Source organism: Arachis hypogaea, chromosome 18 (assembly GCF_003086295.3).
Source record: "Arachis hypogaea cultivar Tifrunner chromosome 18, arahy.Tifrunner.gnm2.J5K5, whole genome shotgun sequence".
In the NCBI taxonomy this organism is placed as follows: domain Eukaryota; kingdom Viridiplantae; phylum Streptophyta; class Magnoliopsida; order Fabales; family Fabaceae; genus Arachis; species Arachis hypogaea.
In genome coordinates this window covers 117721423-117734886 of record NC_092053.1, presented here as the reverse complement: position 1 = coordinate 117734886, position 13464 = coordinate 117721423, and the positions used below count along the sequence as shown (strand labels likewise).

The window sequence follows — 13464 nt, the reverse complement described above, 5'->3', positions numbered from 1 at the left end:
AGTGTCTTAAGGTTTATAATTTTTTTCAAAAATACCCCTAGGAGACATTCATTGGTAATTTTGATACAAATCCAAATTAATTGAATTACTTTTTCTGCTATATCAGTTTTTTTTCCAAGATTAAAAATGATATTCGAATTCGCAATTTTTAAGTGAGTATAAAGAGATTATATACCACTTGAGTTATAGCTTGTGGCTGCTATATCAGCATTCTTAATAACATGTTAATTAACTTTCAAATCTAAATTTATTTAAATTATATATTAATTGGAGGTTTGATTGTTTTGTCTAGGTGGGTTCTCTATAGAACACTTCAATCACACTCACTACACTCATTTCTATTTTCATTGTTTAACCGTTGGAATAGAAAGCAGCATTGTTATCGCGTCTAAACTTGCATTCTTTATATATATAAAATATTTATATATTTATTATTTTTTTATGGCTCCTTGAAAATGTTAAAAAATGGAAAATCAAAATCACATGTATACACTTACAGCCCTACCAACTACAGAGTTCCAAATGCCATGTTCCTCTCCCACCGCCGCGATGCAGCGCTCCGCTTCACGTCCTCCGCCGCCACTACTGCTACCGACGCCGACATTGGGCCGCCAGGGGTTGTCTCCAGAGTTTCTTCCGTCACCGCCGGACCTAACTCTTCCTCCGCATCCCACTTGCTTCAAGCTTCTTCTTGGCCTGCTGCCATCGCCGCCGCTGCCGCTGCCGCAAATGGTGGCTCCCCCGCGCTCGACCTGAAACGCTCTTCTGAATGTAATTACCCTCTTCATGAGCTTCTTCAAGATTCTCTCTTACTTCGATTTCATTTTTTTCCCCTTTGTCCTGATGAGATGTTTCGGAGACTTCTATTTGCTTTGTGAATTGAACTTCCTTCTGTTTTTTTATTAATTAGGGTTACAAGAGTAACAATGCGATTTACAAAATTATTATTTACTTTACACACTTACCCTGTCTTGGTGGCTTGACCCTGTTATTGAGGATGATTGGAGTTTATTAATAAGGGATAGGACTAGAAAAAGGAAAGGAAAGTATTTCAAAAGTGCACATTTAATTAAAAACGGAGAAAGTAGCTTGTGAGTGATTGAAATCCCATGAAATACTGAAATCTTGCTTTAGAATATGATTGAGATGGGTTAAGGTTAGCATCTTTGTGGGGTCTGATTTGTGGGTTTTGAGTAGCGTCACAACTGATAATTAATTGATTGCTGATGAGTTGACCATATTAGCTGTCTTTGTTTGAGTTGGGGGTTAACTAGTATTTTACTGGGTACAATCTATAGTATATTGCAAATACCATGTTTTACTTGTAATTCTCAAGGTAAATGTTGGTAGTTTGCAGGTTCCTAGCAAGCTTACTAAATGTTTATGTTGAAGATGTATAGTGAATAGCAACAAGGATGCAAATAACAACATCCTACTGTCTTTGCATTGATCTTGGCAGTTAACACCAGTTTTATGTAATAATTCTTGAATGTTCCTTTGTACCATCAGAATATACTATTTAGGAAGCATAGCTTGCTTGTCAAATTTAATTGTTTGTAACTATGTCTAACTCAAGTAGCACGGGCTTAGGTGGAATGTATATAGATTTAGGAATTTCACACAATGCCAGGGCCAGTATAGCCAATGAGCCAATATATATATATATATATATATATATATATATAGAAAATGTGTGCAGTGTATGTTTGATGGCTGATTTGAGCAGCAACGACGATAATTGCTACAAAAAAATATTTGACATTTTGACCTAAAAGAGTGCATAGTTTTACTATTTCACATATAACATATTTTCTTAATATGATATGTTTGTGTAATTTGTATTGCTATTATTTTGATATATACTCTTATAAGTGTATAATTTAAAGCTTCTATACTGTTTCATTGAACAATAGGTATCTCCTTTTTCTAACACACGATATATTCTTTCTATCCCTAAATTATTTTCTTAGTCAAACTTATAAGATAACATCATATATTTGCTTTTTTTTTTATTCTATATACTTGTCTATTATCTACTATAGCACTCTACTATCCAACCATTTTGGGTATCCCAAACACAGTTGGGCAAAGCGAAGCTTGGTATTCTACAAACTCACTAGCTAAGCGCCCTAGATATGAAAGTGGAAGCAATTTGCCTATATATCCCCAGAGACCAGGAGAGAAGGATTGTGCCCACTATATGCTTACAAGAACCTGTAAATTTGGAGATAGCTGCAAATTTGACCATCCTATTTGGGTTCCTGACGGTGGAATACCAGATTGGAAAGAGGTGACTGTTTTTGTATTTATTATTATTATTATTATTATTATTATTATTATTATTATTATTATTATTATGGCTATTAAAACTATATCATTGTATACTACATTTACTATTGGTTATATTGCAAACTGACATGTATCTCACTATTCCCAGACTTATTTAACGAAAATTATAGACTTGAGCATATATGGAACAATATAGCTGCATACTATATACTAGTTTGGACAAGTATGTATTACTTTATACTGACTAACCAAAACAAGCATGTTTCTTGATGTTTATGTGTGTGTGTGTGTGTATATATATATATAAACCCCTGATTTCTATGTAAGTCAGTGCCCAACATTGTATACAGAGATATTTTGTACTAAATAAAACTAATTGTGCTAAACATTCATATGAGATTGTTGGTGATGGTATTGGAACTTCCGTAGCCAACTAGTCAGGACTTCATTGTTCTGGTCCCATTCTCTTAGAAGTTGAATCTCTGCAGAAGGTAAATTGGGATTATATGTTCTGTTTGATTTAAGTTCAAATGGAACTGATGTAATGAGGTATGTTAGCTATAGGAAACCAATTGTGGGCCTCTAGAAATGGTCCTTGATAGTTGATAGAGAACATTGGAATTGGATACTATTTCAAACTTGAAAGAGAACACAAGGAGCAAGTTTGTCAATATTGGTCATGAGCAACAAATCCAATTGGTTGCACGATGTAACCTTCTACAAACACTTTGCATGTCTTTAATGTTAATGTTGAGATTGAGGGTTTTTGGTAGGAGAGGAAGAGATAGACTGAAATTATATCAATATATTACTCTGAATAAATTGTGTAATATGTTGTGTATTACAAGAGAGGAATACTAGTCCCTATTTATGATAATAGAAAACTCTAATACTTATAAGGACATACTCAGACAATAATGATAAATATCAAAATCATCCTAAGAGATATTATATGATGTATGCTAAGGTATGATATAGATATCATAGATTATACTCCTTATTTAAAACTTTAAGAATGTACACACTGGCAGTGCCTGATGATTGGTTAGGAGAGAACGAGATGGGTAGAGGCGATATTAGGTTTGAGGCGAAAGTAACACCATGTTAATGAACCACTTTGCAAGCGCTGTTAGAGAGCTAGCCTCAACTGCACAGTCATGGCTCATTGTTACCTAGAATGGGAAAATGCCATTGCAGTCCTGGGAATAAGATTAAAGTCAAAGGAAGTAACCAAAAGCTATGTTGTAACACGATAGTCAAAATCACTTGAGTTATTATTCAGTTCATCTGATCTGATGCCAGGCCTTGCCTGCTCAATGAAAATCACATGAAACACACTTGTTTCTGGAATTGCATGTTAAAGCTGGGATTGAGCTGCAACAACAGGAATCTTGATTCTTCTGCAATTCCAACGACACAGATGTTGGAGAAATAGCAAGCCTAAGAGCCATCATACTGGAGAAACCAAAGTCTAAAACAGTGATGTTGGGCATGGTCAGATTATTTTGGTGGAAGTTCTGAGATGCTGGTGCTCGAAGTGCTGCATGGAAGGATAGATGCTGCAAACCAGCACTCATCTAGCAAAGATGATTACCACCAGTCTAATGACATCGAGTTTGTAGTGGTGTGATGTGGCACAACAATGTGGATGGGGTTGATTGTTGAAACATTGAAGATTTGTAACTTTGAGTTGAACAGTGGCAGAGAGAGAAACAAAAAACTTGACTAACATAACTGGTTTTAGTCTTGCTAATATTTTAATACAAATTGGAAAGTCAAAATACATAGTGAATAACAACAACAACAGAGCTTTATCCAACTTGTTGGAGTTAGCTATATATACCAAATGACACCATTGCACTCTACCATATATCATGTCTATAGTGAGTGTTTTGTTGTAATCTCTCTTGATAACTTCATCTTGAGTTTTCTTAGGTATTTCTTTGCCCGTAACCACTGGTCCATCTTCTATCGAATCTATTCTCTTAATGGGATTCCACCCATAAAAAATTGACGCCACTCCATCTTATTTTTTTGTGGATTTCCTTAATTACCCTTGATTTCATAAAGTTATTGCTAGTATTTACTATTTTTAGATTCAACGCTTGTGAATTTCATAACAAGTTTAATTATTTGAAAAATAATAAAAATTTAATTGAAAATATTTAGCAACTTGAATCAGTTGAACATGTGAAGTTCTTAATATTCCCAAGGGTATCGATACCCTTGAATTTTATAGGCATATGGGAGAAATCCCCTTCTTTTCTATACTAAGTTATGTGATAATTATATATTTTTGTGAACTGTTTAGTTATTTTGAGGAATATATTTCAGAAGATATTTTATCGCTTCTTACCTTGGATGCTTCATGCTTGACTGAAATTTGAAGCTTACTTCATTTCGTACTGTGATGATTTTCATCTTTATCCCTGAATCTGGCTTTCTTGACCTAAATATATCAGCCATTTCTTGCATCACCGGGACCCGTATATAACTACCTATTGAATCCAGTCATGTTATGAATAACTTTTATTCTTAATAAGTTTGCTGTGTTTGATAAGCTATTTCTTTTAAATTGTAATATATATTGGACAAAGTTCTGATTACATTCAGAGGGATGCAATGCCTAAAACAATCAAAGTGATCCTTTTTATGACAATGTGGATTTATCTTTATAGTATATTTTGTTTTAGTAGACTCTTTTGGTGTGGCACAAAATTTCTTTAATGGGATTCTCCACATGGGGAAAGACTGGATGTTCCTTTTCTGTTTTGAACTCCTGTTCTTTTATGTTATTGTTGTTTATGGCAGATATCTAATTTCCATAGTTGGTATTTTTATTTTTATTTGTATTCCTTATACTAAGCTGTCCGTAAGTTTTTATATTAGCACACAGGTGAGAAATATTGTATTTCGAATATCCATGGCCTGCCTATTTTCCATGCTAACATTACTCTGTTTCAATTGTTTATTCTTCTGGAGTAAATATGGCATTTTGTGTTTTTTGTTGTTCTTGTCTTTTTATATTTATCTCTTCCCGCACTAGCTTTCAGTTGCAAAAGTTGAAATATGATCACCTTGCAAATTTATATTTCTCCAATACAAAGTAGAATTACTAATTTTTTATGCTACACATAATTGATTAACTTCTGATTTAGATTTCAAACACTGTTTCGAGTGAAACACTTCCTGAGAGAATAGGAGAACCAGACTGTCCAGTAAGTAGAATTTGCAATTACTCTTTTTCCTCTTTTTTTTCCTTCTGATATGTTGGATACTTTCTGATTAATTGAGTTCCAATGTGTTGCAGTACTTTATTAAAACTCAGAGATGCAAGTTTGGTTCAAAGTGCAAGTTTAATCATCCAAGATCTTCTGAAAATGGTGAAATTTCTGCCTTACCTGAGAGGCCATCAGAGCCCCTCTGTGCGGTTAGTTACTTTTCTTGTATATTACATGAGATGAGCCATCATTTAAGATCTCTAGGTCACCTCTTCTTTTATATCTATGTAGTTCTATGTGAAGACTGGGAGATGTAAATTTGGTGCTACTTGTAGATTCCATCACCCGAAAGACATCCAGATTCTGACGTCTGATGAACTGAGTTATAATGCTGAACAAACACAAGAAAATTCCATAAGGGAGGGAGCAACAGGAGATACACAATCTTTCTTGTCTCCACTATTGCATAATAGCAAAGGACTTCCAGTAAGAATGGTATGAATACTCTAATAATTTTGTGTGTGTGTTTAGTCTTTGTCTAAAATGGAAGAATATACCAATTCATCCACTATCATTTTTCGTGGAGTTTTGCTTTTTGTTTGATTATTTTGTTGTTGTATGCTGCTTTGATCCATGTTGAGAAGCATTGTTCCTGTGACACCTAAGAATGATTGTAGCAGAAAGCATGATTTTCATTTTCAATTTGCCTGCATGAATTGGTTTTCTGGCTGTGTAACTCATACTTTTGCTAGGTTGGAACCTTTGTAAGCTAATTTTCTTTATTTTTATCTTTGATGTTTTATAAAGTAGTGATAGTCACATGATGCTGTTTATTATTGTCTTTATGGTTTTCAAAAGCCTGGTTTTTTACCGTAGAAATGTCTTTTGACAGGGGGAAGTTGATTGCCCATTCTACATGAAAACTGGAAGGTAAGTGTTACTTTATTGTGTATTGGTTTCAAATATAAGTATTTGATGGATTTAGAGTCCTTGAATTTACTCATTCATATGAATCAGTTGCAAGTATGGTGCTACATGCCGCTACAACCATCCTGACAGGAATGGTATGTATACAATGTTGGTTGTCATGCTTTTCAGCTTTGACAAACAATAATTTCACCTGGCTTTACTTTTTCTGCAGCAATTTATCCGCCAGTTGCTACATTTGGTTCTTCTATGGTGACATCTATGGCTGCTAATCCAAGTATTGGATCTATAAATCCTTCTGTACCTATTTATCAAGCATATGACCCAAGGTTGTCAAATCCAATGGTAATGTGGGGTTTTTGTTTCACTTATTCTCATTGACTAGTGCATATTGCAAAAAATGTAAACTGCGCATTCTTTCGGGAAATGGTTGGGAGCTAGGGATGCTGCTTGTTATTATAAAAAATCAGGACTTCAGTGAGTTATCCAAGAATACAACAATAACAACAAAGTCTTATCCTCATAGGTGGTCGGCTACATGGATCAAACGACGCCATTAAGCTCTATCATGTATCATGTCTACAAAGAGACCATTTACATGTAGATTTCGTTTGACCACCTTATGAATGGTTTTCCTATGTCTTCTTTTGACTTTCACCTCTTGTCCATCTTCTATCTCATCTACTTTCTTGATTGGATGTTTTGCTGGTCTTCTTTTCACATGTCCAAATCACTTGAGACGTGATTCTACCATCTTTTCTACAATAGGTGCTATTCCAACTCTCTCTCTTATATCTTCATTTCTTATTCTATTCAATCGTATATGACCACTCATTCATCCTAACATTTTCATCTCTGCCACACTTAACTTATGTTCGTCCTCTCCTTTGACCTAGGGATGTCAATGGGGCGGGGCGGGGGCGGGGGATGCTTCCCTGCTCCCCGTCCCCGCCCCCAGAATTAATCTCCATCCCCGCCCCCAGAATTAATCCCCATCCCCGCCCCGCCCCGATCCCCGCCATGGGAGGATAATTGTCCCCATCCCCATTCCCCACGTTCCCCATATTCCCCGCGGGGCCCCATTCCCCATCCCCTTATATTTAACATTCATATGAAAATTATAGTAAAAAATATAAAAAAAATAAAAAACAAACTACAAAATACTATTACAAACACACAAACATATCTTATTCAAGATTATAAGTTTAGAAATACAACATAGCAAATTATAATCCATAAAATAAAATCTTAAAATACAATTTCCATTCTAAAAAAAAGCAATAAGATATAGTCTTTAACATCAAGTATTCTTTGATGGTCAACAAACTCAGCAAGAGAAATCATAATTGCTTTAGATACATAGAAGGAGAGAAAATCAAGCAACTATTTCAAAATCAAACTCTAACTATTTCAAAATTATAAATCATATATGTCTAATTGCTTTAGATACATAAAAGAAGAGAAAATCAAAATTATACAACACAGTGAGTAGGGAAGACTGAATAATAGGGTTAGGGTTTTTTTAATTGGTAAAATTACTAAAAAAACCCACCTATGTTAGAAATAAAGTAAGGTTATTTAAGAAATTTCAAACATTCGGAGAATTATCGGGGATGGAGCGGGGATCCCCGCTCGGGTCCCCGCGCCTGTCTTGGGGTAATTTTGTTTTCCATCCCCATCCCCACGGGAAAAATTCCCCACCAACGGAGCCCCATTCGGGGCGGTCTCCGCGGGGATCCCCGCCTCCTGGGGATTTTTGACACCCCTACTTTGGCCGCCTAACACTTTGTACCATAAAGAATAGCTGGTCTGGTAGTAGTGCGATAGAATTTATCTAAAGTTTTAGAGACATTTTTTTGTCACATAAAACTAGACGTATTCCGTCATTTTGACCAATCTGCTTGGATCCTATGATTTACATTATGTTCAATCTCTCCATTATCCTGTATGATGCATCCAAGATACCTAAAACTTTTAACTTTTTGTAGGATATTTTCTCCAATCTTTACCTCTATATTAGGGTTTTCCTTTCGGTGGCCGAACTTACATTTTATATATTCTGTCTTGCTACGGCTTATGTGTAGACTATATACTTCTAGAGCTTCTTTCTATAAATCTAATTTCTTATTTAGGTCTTCGCTTGACTCTCCCATAAGGACGATATCATCGGCAAAAAGCATGCACCATGACATACACTCTTGGATATGTTCTGTGAGTACTTCCAAGACTAATGTGAAAATGTATGAATTTAAGAATGATTCTTGGTGTAATCCTATTCTAATAGGAAATTTTTCTGTCACACCACCTTGAGTCTTTACACTAGTTGTAACCCTATCATACATGTCTTTAATTGCATGAATATATGCGATCCTTATTCTCTTCCTTTTCAAAACCTTCCATAAGACCTCCCTTGGCATCCTATCGTACGCTTTTTTCCAAATCAATAAACACCATATGTAGATCCCTTTTATTACTACGATACCTCTCTATCATCCTTTTTAACAGGTATGTAACTTCAGTGATGGATCTGCCTGACATAAAATCAAATTGGTTATCTGTTATTTATGTTTCTTGTCTCAGCTTTCGTTCTATCACCCTTTCCTATAACTCCATAGTATGACTCATGAGTTTGATCCCTCTATAGTTTCTGCAACTCTGTATATCAGTGAGTTATCCAAGAATATTTAGAAAAAATAATTTGGTTGGTAATTTCGGATGCTTCTTGGTATGAAGTCTTTATAATCTTACTTTCATTGTTAAACAGGAAATTCAGACATGTCTAAAATGGCAGGAATGATTTTCACTAACTCATAGGTCTAGGGTTCAGTTCCCGTAATTGATACTTTAATTATAGGTCATCCATAACTGCAATTGTAGGATCCTTGAGGCTCCTGTAGTGTGTTATTTGTGCAATGTGCATTTTTTAGTCTGGATGAATATTTTGAATTAAATATTGCTGGAATAAATATTTTGAATATTTTTTATTGTCATGATCTTTGCTTTGTTTTTGTTATATTGCTGGATCCATTTATTGTTGTGCTTACATCCTTTATTATACATTGTCCATACCCTTACTCTTCCTTTATGCTTTGTTTGGGTATAGGAAAGAAAATAGAAGGAAAGAAAATAAGAGGAAAGAAAATGGGAGGAGAGAAAATAGAAGGAAAATTAGAGTTATTTGTATGTTGTTTGGATGAAGAGAAAATAGATGGAAAGAAAATGGAGAGAAAATTTTCTTTTGTTTGGATGGAAAGAAAAGTGAGAAGAAAGAAAATCATAATAGTATAAAATTACATTAATACCCTTATCTATATTATATGTAAATTATAATTTATTAATGATAAAAGGTAAATATGTAATTTTATTCATATTTGCCACATTTCTCTTCATTCTCATCTCATTTGTGGAGAGAAAATAATTTAGTGGACCCCACATTAATTTTTTTCTTTCCCTTCTATTTTCTCTTCTCATCCAAACAACAAAAAACTTACTTTTCCATCTATTTTCTCCTCCTATTTTCTTTCCCTTCAAATCCCTCAATCCAAACAATGTGTTAAGCATCACTGCTCAAATATTAAATTCTTAGCATCTTTTGAAAAATTGCCCATGCTCAAATGTTAACTTTCTGACATAATGTTGGTCTTCTGATACATATCATGAATATGGTTATCCTTCTCGTATGAAGACAAGTAAATTTTGGGTCTGATAAGTTGCCACAGATATTAACCTGAATAAAAGATCTAGAAATAACAGACAATGAAAGCACCCAAACTAGAACACTATAGCAGCTCTCACATGACAGTATGTCACATTCCCACACTCTCCCGCTTACAATTTACAGCTTAACAGTTATTTGCATGTAGAGGGTCCCATTTGATTGTCACACTTCCCTTGGTTTGTATCAGGGTCCTTTAGATTAATATATCATAAAGCTAATTATTATAGGATTAGACATTTACCCTCTGTTTGGTGCAAAGGGCATGATCCTTTTATAGTGATTTCCCCCTCAGATACGTTGAGACATTGGAAAACTTGCTTCACATATAATTTTATGTTTTTCAATCTTGGGTTTGATTCTGCTTTTGGTAAGAAGATTTCTCTTATGGACTCATTAAGTGCAGAGAAGAAAGGGCAAATAAGGGTATAGACATAAGGAAAGAGCATACTTGTAACCAACTCTGCTGATTTAGTCATTTAGCAATGGGAGTGAAGGATGAGGCTATATGTATGAGACAGGGTGACTTTGAAAGGTTTCAGGCAAGAATTGGATTAGGTTTTTGGGAGAATCTGAGCCTGTCTAATACTAGAAACATACCTTCCAATTTCATGCTAGCTTTGCATATCTTCTTCCTCAGATCATCCATGTTGGTTTGTCTTGATGGTGTTACCTACATTCAGTTCTTTTTATTTTATGGTGTTCATTTGTGGAAACTATTAGTTTCTTTTTGTATTTAGCCTGCACCTGTATTATTTTTATGTTAAAGAATACCTGAAAGCTAATGCATCTCATGGATATGACTTGTTTTCCAGTCTCAACTTGGAGTGGCAGAAATTATGTATCCTCAGCGTCCTGGACAGATTGAATGCGATGTAAGCGCTTACCTTAATTTTCAGTTGAATAGATATCATCTGTCAATATGTATTTTTGTGGCTTGTGTGTAACTATTAGTGCCTTGTTTGTTTAGACATGTTTAGAGATTGGAAAGCTAAGCTTCATAGAAACATCTTTTCATTTATTTTTGTTGTTGTGTAGAAGGCCTCTTATCCTCATTTTGTATTATTCTTCTCTCCATTTTAATAAAATTTTCTCATAAAAAACAAATAAAATAAAAGGTAAAAATTTTACTGCCATTTGCATGTTATTACTTGTTAAAGGTTCATGGTTACTCGGTAGAAATGTTGGAGTAACTAGATAAGAGAGAGAAAAATAATATATTGCTTGTGTGTAGATCGTTGTGTTTCACAATAGAAAAGACCAATATATATATAAAAAGGAGAGTAATAAATATATAAAGCACCTATCAACTACTCTGTTTGGATATGACTTTACTGTTTGCACGGGTTCACTTTTTTCCCAGATATTTGAGCTAAATTGCAACAAAAAGGTTTTAAACCTGGTATTTATTGATGGCAGTGGTGCAATTTACTTCTGCACCGTAGCTCTTTCTTTGATAATAGGCTTGGACAATTGATATAATCAAATACCACTGAGTGGCCACTTTTTCTTATTGAATTGAATTTAATTAATGATTGACACTGATGTAATAATTCCCAGTGCGAAAAAAAGTTTGTTCTATTTAACTTATTTTATTGATAAGAAGTTCATATTATCATAAATCATAATGCTTTTCAACATAACATGGATAGAGTACCGTAGAATACGTTAAGGAATTGAATTTGCTGTTTCTTAGCTGCATTTGATCATTTTAACATAACTTGCATGTTTTTATTCAGGCTGTAATAATGCTCGAGCCTTATACATCTAACGATTTTTGGTTTATATTTCACAATTTACCATATAGTTCTATATGAAAACTGGTGAGTGCAAATTCGGGGAAAGATGCAAGTTCCATCACCCTCTTGACCGATCAGCAACATCAAGCATTAAGCTCACTCCCGCAGGATTACCTAGGAGAGAGGTATGTTTGATAATTTTCCTGGAATACATGGTACAAATTCATCCATCATTTGCATTTTCCATTAATACCCAAGTACATGAGTTGTTTTATTTATTCTCAAAATGGTGCAAGTTATATTGTTTGCCATAGTTAGTTAAGTTTGGAGGTTGTTTCAATCAACTGGAAGTTATTTAACTTGATACCGAGTTTTGAATTGCACGTGAATAACTCCAACCAAAGCAAATGGCAGCTCCAGAGCATTTTGTCCTTGTAGAAGAATTATTTGAGTAATATACCAAACATATCCATGAAAGGTTATATCATGACAAAATTATCCATGAAAGAAAAAATTCCAAGATTACTTAAAGAATACTTTTGTACGGACAAAATTCCCATTTTACTTTTGAGTGATTTTGTCAATGACATTATTTTCATGGGTAATTTTGTTAGCAACATAATATTTTTTGAGTAACTTTGGTACTTTACTCAGCATTATCCATTTAACATGCCTCAGTAACAATGTGCATGTTGAAGTGTTTCATAAAACTGTATATTATGTTTGTACTTTCAACATATGATGTCCTCACAGGGTGTTAGCATCTGTCCGTATTACATGAAAACTGGCACTTGCAAGTTTGGTGCGACCTGTAAGTTTGACCACCCGCCACCCGGAGAAGTTATCGAGATAGCAAAATCGCAAGGAACATCCGCAACTGACGGAGGAGAAGCAGATTCATGAAAAGACTTCTGGTTCTGCTCTGCACCATCAATGAGATCTTGTATGAAGTTTCACTTTGTATTTTATGATTCTCTTTCTGCCTTTTGGGTTATCGTTTCCTAGCATGATTCAAACTGCCATGATAGAAACATGCTTTGCTTCTGTAATCAGAAAACAAACACGTTTTGCTTCATTTTGTTTAGTTTCTCCCCTCATGGTTATAATTTGGTCTCTTAATGGTCCGTTGACCTGGAAATTGCTACAAAACTTTAGCAATTATAACTAGTCTAAAAGCGCGGGTAGTCGAATGAAATTACACTTACATACATAGATAATCGTTAAAATCAAATCTAGCCTTGCAAAGAGCTTGATAAGATTTCTAAGATCTGTTTTTTCTTTCAAAAGAAGTTTTTAAAACATAATTTAACCCCATTTCATGCATCTTTGTATCATTTCGTAAATATGATATACAGACAAATAAACACGAATATTGAGCATAAAAGAACAATTTTTAATTGATATGTGTATAATATATAGGGTAATTCAAATAAATAAATGGTTTGGAGTTTAAAATTATAAAGATGTTCTAAATCAATTTTCTATACATGCTTGTTCTAAACATTTTTTTATGTAAATCGAATCAATTAATTTGATTTAGTATATTGAGTAATAAATCGAATTAATTTAATTT

The 13464-nt window shown here is 34.2% G+C and overlaps 1 protein-coding gene across 4 annotated transcripts; it reads left to right on the top strand.

Annotated features, from left to right (window-relative positions):
* The first annotated feature begins 334 nt into the window (after window positions 1–334).
* On the top strand, window positions 335–12966 carry LOC112770754 (zinc finger CCCH domain-containing protein 37). Of its 4 annotated transcripts, none has more exons than XM_025815149.3 (11): window positions 335–771; window positions 2082–2290; window positions 5448–5507; window positions 5600–5719; window positions 5802–6005; window positions 6403–6440; window positions 6528–6574; window positions 6652–6782; window positions 10968–11027; window positions 11960–12076; window positions 12645–12966. In XM_025815149.3, exons 1-11 carry the CDS (start codon window positions 456–458, stop codon window positions 12792–12794), a joined length of 1452 nt encoding a protein of 483 aa, XP_025670934.1. In that variant the 5' UTR covers window positions 335–455; the 3' UTR covers window positions 12795–12966. The 4 variants fall into 4 exon arrangements, with proteins under 4 accessions (XP_025670934.1, XP_025670935.1, XP_025670933.1 ...); XM_025815148.3 differs by having other exon boundaries at window positions 437–771; window positions 2043–2290; XM_025815150.2 differs by lacking the exon at window positions 5448–5507 and having other exon boundaries at window positions 435–771; window positions 2043–2290.
* The last annotated feature ends 498 nt before the right edge of the window (window positions 12967–13464 follow it).